The sequence below is a fragment of the Mastomys coucha genome, unplaced genomic scaffold (assembly GCF_008632895.1).
Source record: "Mastomys coucha isolate ucsf_1 unplaced genomic scaffold, UCSF_Mcou_1 pScaffold7, whole genome shotgun sequence".
NCBI lineage: Eukaryota > Metazoa > Chordata > Mammalia > Rodentia > Muridae > Mastomys > Mastomys coucha.
Genome location: NW_022196913.1, coordinates 9,173,838 through 9,186,298, shown reverse-complemented (window position 1 = coordinate 9,186,298; position 12,461 = coordinate 9,173,838). Strand labels below are relative to the sequence as shown.

The following is a 12,461-nucleotide window of genomic DNA, read 5'->3' as shown; positions in this document are numbered from 1 at the left end:
TTGTTAACCATTATGTGAAATATATCTCCAGTGGAAATGAAAATTGGAAAAGGCTGTAAATAGATCAAATGATTTCTTTGTATAAATGAATTATACAATTAAAAAAAAAAGCACACACATAATAACCCAAAACATTTCTCCTGGTGGTTATTTGGGGGGCCATCCACTGGACATGAGGGCTTAGCTAAACCTTTAATGGTTAAGGAAATTCCAAATAATTTACCCTTTTGAGATTTGTTGATGAGTAAGAAAGGTCCATAGTTTAATTCTTATGAGTCATGTGATCTTTTAAGGACATGGTGTAATTGGAAGTCATCATTGTACTGCAGACAGCTGACCATATGGCCGTCTTCTGGATGCAGTAGTAGAGCAGATAGCAAACACCTTCACTAATGTGGTTAAATCCAGGCTCTGAGGTAGGTATCTCAGCCTCCTCACTTTGGAAATTCAAAATCAGAACTGTGCCTTACCTAGTGTTGTGATCTGTAGCAGTGGAAAGCAAGACAGTGGTCCTGTCTAGGGTTATCATGCCGAGTTTAATTTCTCTCAAAGTAGCTCTGTTCAGCTTCTAGAGTTACAGGAGCAAGTGGTTCAGATGTGATGATGGAATGATGTTTTGTCTAAAGGTATCTTGCTTGGTTTCTCTCAAATTTCTCAAGAAGATACACAGTCATGACGTGAGATGAACGTACTTCAGGAGCAGCATTCCTGTTGGGCAGCAATCAGTGACATAGTCTCTGTTCTCAGACTTGTTTGAGCATCACCACCAATTAGTGCTGCGTGGGCCTCACTCACACCATCTCACTGTATCCAGATGTTGGAAGGGAACAGAGGTGACCATGAATTATTATGGTTACATAAGGCCACTCGGTTAAAGTGTTCGGAATGGTTTTCTGAGACAGTCTTCCTTTTAAGTATCCTTGGCTGGCTAAGAACTCACTCTGTAGCCCATACTGCGTTCAAATTCATGATGGGTTGGTCCTCTTGCCTCTACCTCCCAAGTGCTGGGATTATAGGTGTACACCACCACACCCAGCTCACACTTAGAGCCTGCTTAACTGTAGTAAAAGTCATGGACCCTTCCACCAGGAAGAAGTGTAGCCATACATACACATCCACACAACTTAAGAGCCTTAGGCATTCATTCTCCAGAATCCCTCTGAATTCAAGTTCAGATCTGCCCATGTCTGCCCTGCTCGGGCCCTACAACCTAGAGACTAAGAATCTTTTTTTTCCATAGGTTCTCAAAGCATCGCTCTACCTTCACTTATTTTGTAAAACTGAACTTGATACCGCAAGTCCTAGCTTCAAAATGGTGGCTTTCTTTCTGTCAAAATGTCTTCCCTCTTCTTTTACAGAAGATGGGTTGCTCGGAGTAATAGATATGGATCTGAAGAGAGCCTGCTTCTCCCCCTGGCCCTGATGAGCCACAGTCTGGTGACTTCCAAGAGCAGTAACTTTCATGGAGAACAGAAATTGATTTAAAAGATCTTGAAACAACTGAGTATCAGGATAAACATAAAATGAATTACAGCACTTCAAAGCCCATGGCTTCATGAGTCTCTTAAAAATGAATTTTGGGCCAAGAAAGTGGCTCAGTGGGTAGAGAGGTACCTGCTACCAAACCTAACAACCTGATGGTTGTGACGGAGACCTTGTGAGAGAGGAGAGAACCGACTCCCACAAGTTGTCACCTGATATGTCACCATGGCGCATGTGTGCTCAAACACACGCATGCACACACGCAAGAAAAATAAACCTCGGTTTTAGTTAAACGTTTTATTCCCTACTGAATATGGTTTCATAACTGTTTAGTGAAAGAAAATAATCAAGAGTCTCTCCTGCCTTTTCCTATACAAACTATTATTCAGGGTAACCAGTGGGTAAGCTAAGAAGGATTTTACACAGCGGGAGCCTAGCTCGTTAAGTGAAGAAGTAACTCTCATGGATAATGGGCCTCAATGTAGCTCATAAAGGACATGACACAGGTAAGCAGGGGCCGCTAAATCTGAGGCAGGCCTGCCGAGGCCGAGCCTGTGTTGAATCCCAAGAAAGCTAAAACAAAGTTTCTTCAACAAAATAGAGATGGAGGTGGGTAGGTAAGAGGGAAATGGGCAGGCAATGGAAGACTTCAGAACTGTCAAACAGTTAGAGTGCATTAACCCCATTTGGAGCTAAATCAAATTCTTGAAATGGGTTTCGGTAAGGCCCTACGCTTTCCCATTCAGCTTTATCAGTCAACACGTTTGGTAAGATAAGGTTTCCAGGTCCCATTACACACTGGCCACTGAAGATTCAGGCCCCTGAGTTCTGCTACCTGTCTCCCCTGCAGACACTGTCCTCTCCACAGCCTGTCCTGCTATGTAGTCTTTGCCAACATTCCCTTCCATTGTGGGTTTCCTCCCTACCCTACTCTGTGGTATCCAAATAGACAACCAGCAAATACCCTCCTACTAAGTGAGCCCCATCCTGGGCACATGCCCTGAAGAGCAAGCATACTTCCTACCTCTGCTGCCCCCACCCAAGACTCTGATTGGCCTCCTAAGCCACTGCTTCTTTCTCTTCCATCTCCCTGAGTCCCTGCCATGTTGAGCTTATGCAACTACATTTCCATCCCACTGGTGTCCATGTTCCCTGACTCCCGAATCTCAGCTCTCCAGCTACCCACAAGTGGTAACCTAACATGCCTTCTATGCCCGAAGCTTACACCTTCCAAAACCGATTGCTGGGCTGGGCTGCCATCCCAGCAGCCTATGCCTTACGCAATTGTGAAAAAAACCGTTCTTGTCTTTTGTTCCTCCATATTCTCTGAGTTCTCCTTCCTCCTCAACACCTTTTCTTAGCCCCCTTTTATGAACTTATCTCCTGGTATTTGTATGCTGAAACTTAATGGCCACTTTGATAGCATTAAGGGGGAAAAAGGCCTTTACAAGGTGAGTCAGGTCACTACTTAAAAGCTTGTGGGCCAGTGAGCTGGCTCGGTTGGCAAAGGCTCCTGCTGCCAAGCTTAATGGCCTGAATTTGATCCCTGAGACCGACATGGTGGAAGGAGAGAACCCAACTCCCACAAGGGATACCTGTGTTTCTATCTCCAATGCCCATGTAAAAAAGCCATGTGGCGGTATGCAATGACTGAGTACTGGGGAGGAGGAGATGGGAGGATCCATGATGCCTGCCTAGCCTATCTGGTGATCCCCGGGTCCCAGGGAAAGATTCTACTTTGTAAAGAGGTGAACCATTCCTCAGAGACAATGCTGGAAGATGACTCTGGCCCACACACCTACACGCACATGCAGTAGAGGGAATTCCAGATGCTCCTGTTCACACACAGGCACAGCCTCCTTGGGCGCATGGAGACATGTCACTCTCCAATAGACCTTACTTCATCATTACCTAGAGGCCATCATGGTTTACAGGAGAGTCTACTCAGTGAAGAGCATTAGCATTGTGTGTGCTTTGACAAATTCGAGAATCGTGCCCTACAATTGTCCCATAACTCCCCCTTCTCTCCTTGGTCCCCTTCCCTTTCCCAACCACCACTAATCCATGGCCTCCATAGTTTTGCCTCTTCTTCTTTGTGATATAATTGAAATCTATCAGTAATCTTTTTCAGTTGGCTTTGGTCTGCTGGTATCACACAATTCATGCTTCTGTGTGTGCTGTCTTACCTTGCTAGAGCACTTCTCTTTAGTGCTGAATAATATAGTCTAGAGGCCCTATAGCTAATACTCCAGAGACTGGATAATTTATAAAGAACGCAAATTTGTTTCTTATCATTCTGGAGTCTGTTTACGAAGTGCAAACGGATCTGATGCTTAAGAGGGCTGCCATCTACTTTCAAGATGTCTCCACATGGGGATATGCATGAGTACCCTCACATGTCAAGAGTGGCAGAAGTAAACAAAGCAACTCCTTCCAACTGTGTGTGTGTGTGTGTGTGTGTGTGTCCGTGTGTGTGTGTCCGTCCAGAGGCTACTGCTATATGTCTTCCTTCTTTCATTCCACCTTAATTTCTGAGAATGATCTTTTCCTTGAACCTGAAGCTCACTGACTCGCTGGTATGGCTGACCTGCAAGCCCCTGTCCCTGCCCCTCTGGCACGAGATGACAGACATGTTCCACCGTTCCCTTTACACTGTTGTTGGGGCTTGAACTTTTATGTCTTCATACTTACACAAGTATTTTACCCACTGAGCTACCTCCTCAACCTCCAAAAGACAGTCTCTCTCTCTCTCTCTCTCTCTCTCTCTCTCTCTCTCTCTTTGGTTTTTCAAGACAGGGTTTCTCTGTGTAGCCCTGGCTATCCTGGAACTCACTCTGTAGACCAGGCTGGCCTCAAACTCAGAAATCCGCCTGCCTCTGCCTCCCAAGCACTGGGATTAAAGGCGTGTGCCACCACTGCCTGGCTAAGACAGTCTCTTTTTAATGAAAGAGATGATCCAGACTCAAGGACCATGTCTGGCTGAGTTCCAGGACAGCCATGGCTACACAGAGAAATCCTGTCTCAAAACAAAACAAAACAAAACAAGGACCATGTCTGTATTTCCCTCAGCTGCTATCCACGCGCTGGGATAACACTATACACTCTATAGGCAGAAACTGAATGTCAGTTCTCAGCAAGGTGGTCTGAGCTTGTCCTTCTGGATATCTGGGTCCCAGCCTTCACTCCCCCATGGCTCCTGAGAGAACTCTCTGTCCAGAGGATCAGGGGCCCTGCTTCCTAACCCAGGCCAAGCACAGCATTTGAAAGAACAGGAGCCTGCGGGCGCCAGATTCCTTCCATGTGCAGAAATCTGCCTGGACTTGTTCTTCAAGGGAGAGGACAGAACAACCTGGGGAAGGGAGGCAACAGATTTCCTGAACCTCAGAACAGCACCCCATCTGGATGAGGAGACTCATGACCCCTTTTAACCTTTTCCCTCCAGTCCAGTCTGACCGGAGTTGGTCTGTTTCTGGCTGACCTGTTCTCTCAGCTTTTATATCTGCTTTTATGTTTCCTTTCCCTTCCCTGCCTGTGAGGGCTGAGGGAAGCAGCCATCCCTCTGAGGTCACAAGCACCCTTTGGGACTGGACTTGATCGGCAACAGCCGGGCCCTCTCCCACCGTAGAAGGCCTGCGTGGTGAGGTCACAGGCCGCTTGTCTGTGGTTGGATGTCTCTCTCTTCCCACCAGGCCTGGCACACTCCAAACCTCACCTGTCAGTTGAATGTGACTTGGAAGGTTGGTATCAGGATCAAGCCTCTCTGCACACCTGCAGAGTGAGTGCTTCAGGGCTGGAAAGGGGCCTCTGTTATCTGCCATTGTTTACCACTGCCAACCATGGAGTGCAGGCCTGCTGGTCCTCACATCTCCCCACCCAAGTCTCAGGCCTGAACAAGTCTACCCGGGGGGACTGCCAGGTGTGAGCTCAGAGTTGAGCTCCCCACCCTGGGGGCCATGGGTATTCTGTACAGAATAAGAGATAGAGGAGCAACGTAAGCAAACCATGAGGGAGAAGGATGCAGGTGAGCTCGCACTGACTCCAGACATTAGGGAAGCAGGCACAGGGAGGACCATGGCCTGCGTTTTCTTCTCCTTTTCTGTCCTGTCTCACATGTGTGCTAAGGGCCCTCAGTACACAGATCAGAAGGAAGATGTCTAGTGGAGATACTGCCCTGACGGGATATATAAGCTAAGGCAGCAGTGGAGCAGGCCACAGGACAAGCCTTGCAAGGCTCACAGGGTAAATATTAGAATGAAGGCGCATGTCATTTTTCTGTCTAAGCAAAGGCATGTAGAATTGCATTTCTGAAGTGGCTGAAACCCAAAACAGCTTTTCAACTCTCCAGTCCCAGTGGCCCTGTGAGTGGCACGTGTTCTTTTCAGACCTCTAGTGATCTCAGCCAGTAGAGCCCTCTTCCAAAATAAAGGAAAATAATACCGAGGCCTATAAATACACATCCATGCACTCCCTGTCTGAGGGCAAGTGGGGAGGGGTCCCAAATGATGGAATTACATTTGCCTCCAGCCAAGGAGCATGAGACAGTCGTTTCCACAACGGAAACTGTTTCCGTCATCCTCTGTTGTGCTAACATGACAGGCAGCAGGCCCAACACAGTGGAATCGCTCCAGGACTTTCTGATGAATTTCTTGTTTGCCATAACCGACGAGAGCAGCTGCTGGCTTTGCAGGATGAGAAATGTATTGTTGGAGATGATCGTCGAGTTAGCGATTGGTAACTCCAGCAAGGCTTGGTGGGGTGCGGTGAGGGTTCTATAGTTTTTCTCATTCTGTTACTCCAGCCTGGGAAGCCATCTATGTGTCTTCTCCACTTCCCACTGCCACTGATCTGCCCATCCTCAGCTCCCAGCTGAGCCTATCTCTTTAAAACAGCCTTCCTTGTGTGTGCTGCAGAGCTGGCCACTGCCTATGCTGGTCCCGTTTCACCCTGCCACAGTCTCCGTCAATCTTTCTTTCCAGGCTAGGCTTTGCTTCTACTGGTCTACAAGTTTATATAGGTCTTTCTGAATCTCCAACTCAACATTTTTCCTGATGTAGAGAATGCATTCAGAGTTGTTTCCTGAACAAATGGCGAAGACTGCATGATTTTTAGCTGTAGCTTTAACAGGAGTTTATATCATAAATAGAAAGCTGATTAGATAACCTTTTATACCTGTGCACCCAGCCTTCACAATGGCCCCCCAAGGATCCCATCTCCAAAGACTTATGCATACCCACAATGCACTGGGGCTAACACATTAGAATAAGACCAGTAGCACATGGTGAAGTGACACTATGATTCCTGAAGCGAGATCATTAAAAAAAAAAAAAAAAAAGTTGAGCTGGGCAGTGGTGGCACACGCCTTTGATCCCAGCACTTGGGAGGCAGAGGCAGATGGATTTTTGAGTTCGAGGCCAGCCTGGTCTACAGAGTGAGTTCCAGGACAGCCGAGACTATACAGAGAAACCCTGTCTTGAAATACAAAAGCAAAAACAAAAACAAAAACAAAGTTGATATTCTTGTTTTAATCCTCTACTTTGAAGGAAATCTTCGTGTCATTGAAGACACTCAAGCTGCCTAATGGACAGGCCTGTGCTAGAAGTCAAGGCCTATAGCAGACAGACGGCAAGGGGGCCCAGTCAAGCCTTTGGGTCAGTGTCACTCCACCCACTGGTACCTCAGCTGCTTATGGAAGCTGTTGAAGTGTGTGGTGGACTGAATATGCCCAAACTAAGATAGATGGAACCACTCTAAGTCAAGTTTCTTATTGCTTTGAGTCACGAAGCTTTCATGATGTTGGTTAAATATATATCCTAAGGACCACACCAGGTTATACCTGTGGTGACAGAACTGTAGAAAGTCCCCTAATATCCAGGCCGAAGAGAGGAAATGAATAAGAAGTGAGATTCAGGATGAGACCCTGAGGCCTGAAACAGGAACAGGCCAGCCACCAGGTGTTGCTCAGGGCCGAAAGCCTGAGGCCCAAATCCTCTGTAGCCAAATCCTATGTCTCAGGGAACACAGGCAACTAACCTGAGCTAAAATTTCCCAATCACTCTGTCTTCATGTTATAATGGGAGCAGACCTGAACATATGGCCCCTAAGAGGCAGTAGTTCTGCCTCTGGTTCCTGCTGAGTGGATGTCCCTAGCTATTTTCTGTTGCTGTGACCAAGGCAACTTAAGGAGGAAAGGATCTATGTCAGCATACACTTTACAGTCCATCATGAAAGGAAGTCAGGGCAAGAACTCAAGACAGGAATCTAGAAACAGGTACTGACGCAAAGGAGATGGAAGAATGTTGCTTAGTGACTTGTTCCCTCTGGCCAGCTTTCTTAAACACCCCAGGCCCACCTTCCCGGGGGTGGTATTATCCATAGTATGCTGGGCCCACCCACATCTATTAGCAATTGAGAAAACGCCCCTCTGACATGCTCACAGGCCAATCTGGTGAAGGCAATAACTTACATGTGTGTCAAGTTGGCTACTGAAGCCAAGGTGGCTACCTATTAGAGAGACCCTCTGTTTGCCTGCTCTCTCTGTCTGTCTCTCTCTCCTCTCTGTCTCCCTCTTCTCTCTCTTCTCTCTTCTCTCTCTTCTGTCTCTCTTTCTCTCTCTTTCTTCTCTCTCTCCTCTCTCTCTGTCTTTCTCTGTCTCTCTCTCTCTCTTCCCCCACACACTTCTTTACCGCCTACCTCTCTCCAAAAGGGGATCACTCTGATCCTCCTAACCCTCAATGCACAGCAACAATACAAAGTCTTTCTCATCATGCAAGTGGCAGCCACATGGCCACATGAGAAGACTGAAGAGGCTCTTCTCAGTGAGACATCCTTGACATTCATCTTCAGGTCCTGAAATCCCCTATCAACAACCCCTCCTCCCTCCTCACTAAGCCATGTGTCCCAGTTTCAGTTCTGTGGCTGTGATGAAATACCCCCTCCAAAAAAAAAGCAGCTTTGGGGGGAAAGGTTTATTGGACTTACTGTTTCAGGTTACACTCTGCAATTGTGGGGAACTCAAGGCAAGAACTCAAGAACTCTAGTCCCATAATTAGTTCTTGATTGACTTGCTCCACTCTTGTCCAATCCAGATCCCAAACCTGGGACTGGTTGATACCTTCTAGTTGCAGAGAATAGTCTTCCCACATCAATTAAAATAATCAAGACAGCCAGGGTTTAGGGTGTCTCATACCTTTAATCCCAGCACTCAGGAGGCAGAGGCATCTCTATGAGTTTGAGGCCAGCCTAGTCTACAGAGAGAATTTCAGGACAGCCAGGGCCCTACACAGAGAAATCCTGTCTCAAAAATCCAAAATCATCATCACCATCACCATCATCAAGACAGTCTATCACAGACATGCTCACGGGTCAACCTGATCTGGATTCTGTCTCTGGAGACTCTCTTCCAAGGTGATTCTAGGCTGTATCAAGCTCTTGGCTGAGATGGTCAGTGGCTACAGCGGCAAAGCCCTAACAATTCACATAACTTGCCTCCAACTCTTCAGGAAGTCCATGGTATAGTATCTGCCTGTCAGGTGTGATGGTTTGTTTATGCTCGGCCCAAGGGAGTGGCACTATTAGAAGGTGTGGCCCTGTTGGAGTAGGTGTGTCGCTGTGGGTGTGGGCTTTAAGACCCTCATCCTAGCTGCCTGGAAGCCAGCATTCTGCTAGCAGCCTTCAGATGAAGATGTAGAACTCTCAGCTCCTCCTGCACCATGTCTGCCTGGACACTGTCAAGCTCCTGCTTTGATGATACTGGACTGAATCTCTGAACCTGTAAGCCAGCCCCAATGAAATGTTGCTCTTAGAAGAGTTGTCGCCGGGCAGTGGTGGTGCATGCCTTTAATCCCAGCACTTGGGAGGCAGAGGCAGGCGGATTTCTGAGTTCGAGGCTAGCCTGGTCTACATAGTGAGTTCCAGGACAGCCAGGGCTCTACAGAGAAACTCTGTCTCGAAAAACCAAAAAAAAAAAAAAAAGAAGAAGAGTTGTCTTGGCCATGGTGTCGGTTCACAGCAGCACAACCCTAACTGAGACACTAAGGGAACTCACAAAAACATAAGCAAAATTCTTTGGCTGCTCAGGTACCATGAGACGTGATGAGGCAGTAAGAATTTCAATCAAATCCCCTTTTCCTGTGCACTGGACCTTCCAGATCACCTGAGGTATGTTCAGTTTCATCCATTCTTCAGGCTCACTGATTTCTCTCTACCTCACATGCCCTTCCTACTCCCACCTCCATAACCAAGAGACTTCTCCCACAGAGATATTAATCCACACTACTAAACATGGGCTAAATCATTAGCTTGGCTGTAGACTCCTGTGATCTGAAGATCCTAGGCCTCCAGGGATGGTCATGGCCTCCATGTTTGCCTGTCTTTCAGGATCCCTCTGAGAAAACATGCAGTTCACTTGGTCCTAGGATCAGGATTTAAGAAGTATGTTGGCCTCACACCTACTAGTCCTCTACAACTGTCAGTTGAGGCCCTGGGGAGCCTGTACATTTAGATATCCTGTCTTATCTACACTCATACTGGGCCTCACACCTGCACCAAATAAGATGCAGGGAGAAGGACTAGCCTTGAAAAAATCATATCCTCCCACACCTTCAAGGGAGATGTGTGTGTGTGTGTGTGAGAGAGAGAAAGAGAGACAGACAGACAGACAGACAGACAGACAGAGCTCAAGCAACCAACCAACCATAGATGTTGTTCTTTAGTAACCACCCACCTTGGTTTTTGAGACAGGTTCTCTCTTTGGGACACTGAGCCCCAGGTATCCATTTGTCTACTATTTGTGTAGCATAAGTTACAGGTAGGTGCACACCATCATACTCAGCCTTTTACCTACATAGTTGCTGGGGACTGAACTCAGATCTTCATACTTAACATGGCCAGTGCCTTACTGACTAAGAGATCTCCTCAGCTACCTCCATCAGAAACTTCTATCTTGAGCAATTTCTAGGGCATAATAAGACTTCTAGCAGGCATTATTCCAATCACCAGCCTTCAGAACCTACACACGTTACCAAGATGACTCAGCTGCTGTTGACATTTGTTAGATATCTACCCCAGGCTTTTATTTCCATTAAATTGTTCTTCAAGTCAAATTTCCCTGGGCCTCAAGGACAAAAAGTGCATCTCCTTTTTTATTCAGGCCAAACAGTGTCAAGCCCCAAAGGCCCTTTGTCCCTGAGTCCCCTTGGGTATGCTGAAAATTGGCAGGTCACAGATAAAAAGTGGCCTGCTGTGGCTTTTTTGATGAGCAACAAAAAGCAATTTTGAGGCATCAAGGAATTCTGGGAAAGCTTTGGTGAAATCAATCAGAAAGTTTGCAAAAAATGATTCATGAAGTGCCTTCTGTGTCTGGGGCTATTCTTCCACTGGTGGTACAGATCATGACCTCTTGCCTGGATTTGAGCAATGGATGGGGAACATGTAGTTAGTTCTGTGCCCCATTTGAGAGACCCCCCTTCCTGGAGATGTGGCAGGAGCCAAGTTGGGGTACAGTGTGAAGGACCAAAATCAGTTCCCTTACATCCTGCCTCTCTCCAGGAGACACTGGCCAGCCGCCTTCAGCCCTCCTTCTGTGACCCTGGCTGGCCTTGACCTTTCTCAGGAGCATGAGAGATTGGGGTTATTTATTGTCAAAAGTTCACTCATTGGAGTAGCACAATCACACTTTCACCTTTAAAATACATTATCTCCTTGACATTTTTCATCTACACTTCCCGTTTTTAAGAAGTGTATTTTAAAAGGACGCCATATGTTATTGTTATAAGTGGAAAGCCAGATTCCTTTGCTAAAAATAAAAGAAAAGAGTAACAATAACCTACAGCAAGCAACAATAACCTACTGCAGGCTAATGAGATCTGGCTACATTTGCTGATTTCATACTGTAAGATCTCCACACCTCTTTTCTGTTTGCCCATGTAAGCCCTCAAATCACCTTAGATGCCACTAGGGGAATGTGGTCCCCAGTTTTGGAGAACACTGCATCTGACCATCTCTGCAGTTTTTCCAGAGCTGCCTTCTTGATTACAAACCTCACGTCTCCTTCCTAGCTGCTCGTGGCACTTTCCTGCAATAATTATAACACACACAAAACCCACAATTCCCTGGTCTACAAGTATAGATGCTTTAAATGGCCTTTATTTTTTTTTCCACAGCCGGCCCATATAACAAGAGACCGGCATTGTGTTTTGAGAGAGATAAAGGACCCTGTTTCCAAAATCCCCTCCTGCTGGCTGAGACAGATACCAGAGTGGTTCCTGATAGGAAATCCCCTCCTGCCTCATGGAAAACCTAGAGAGAGAAGTGGAGCAGCCCCATGGAGGTCACTAGCCTCCACCCAGGCTCCCATAAGTGAAAATTTTCCATCAGCACAGGCTAGAATCCTATTTGGCTGCAGGAAGTTGCTGCTGTAATTTCTACTATGGTTTGGATATAGTTTATGTCCCTGAGCTCCTGTGATAGAAGCATGGCCTCAACGTAATGATCTGGAGAGATGATGGGCCCTTTAAAAGGTGGAGATAACCAGCAGACCAGTGGCTAGAGTTCTTGCAGTACAAGTGTGAGGACCACAATTTGGATCCCGAGAATCTGCATAGAACTAGGCAGGCTCGGGGACTTCCTGTAATCCCAACACTTGAAGAACAGAAATGGAGAATTCCTAGGGTAAGCTGGCTAACAGTGAGGCCCAGGTTCAGTGAGAGATCTACTTCAGTAAGTACAGTAGAGAGCAATGGGGAACATACCTGACTTCAACTTCAGGCCTTCATACACACCTGGGTTCATATACATGCCAACACATATATACACATATATACATGCCATTTATATACAAAAAAAAAAAAACGAACCCCAAAACCCTGAGGCCTGATTTGTTCAAGGGCTACCATTCGAAGCAGGAATTAATGCACATCTTAAAGGAGTGGGTTATGTCTCTTGGGGTTGGATTAATTGATGAAAGTGAGTTGTTATGAAAC

General features: G+C 46.5%; 1 protein-coding gene across 1 annotated transcript in view; it reads left to right on the top strand.

The window, feature by feature from the left end:
- Positions 1 to 6,217, top strand: part of Net1 (neuroepithelial cell transforming 1) — a 39,678-nt gene extending 33,461 nt beyond the window's left edge. Inside the window, exon 10 of the mRNA XM_031359479.1 lies at positions 6,079 to 6,217. Coding sequence (XP_031215339.1) covers positions 6,079 to 6,217 — 139 coding nt within the window. The remainder of the gene's footprint in view (positions 1 to 6,078) is intronic.
- Positions 6,218 to 12,461: the final 6,244 nt, after the last annotated feature.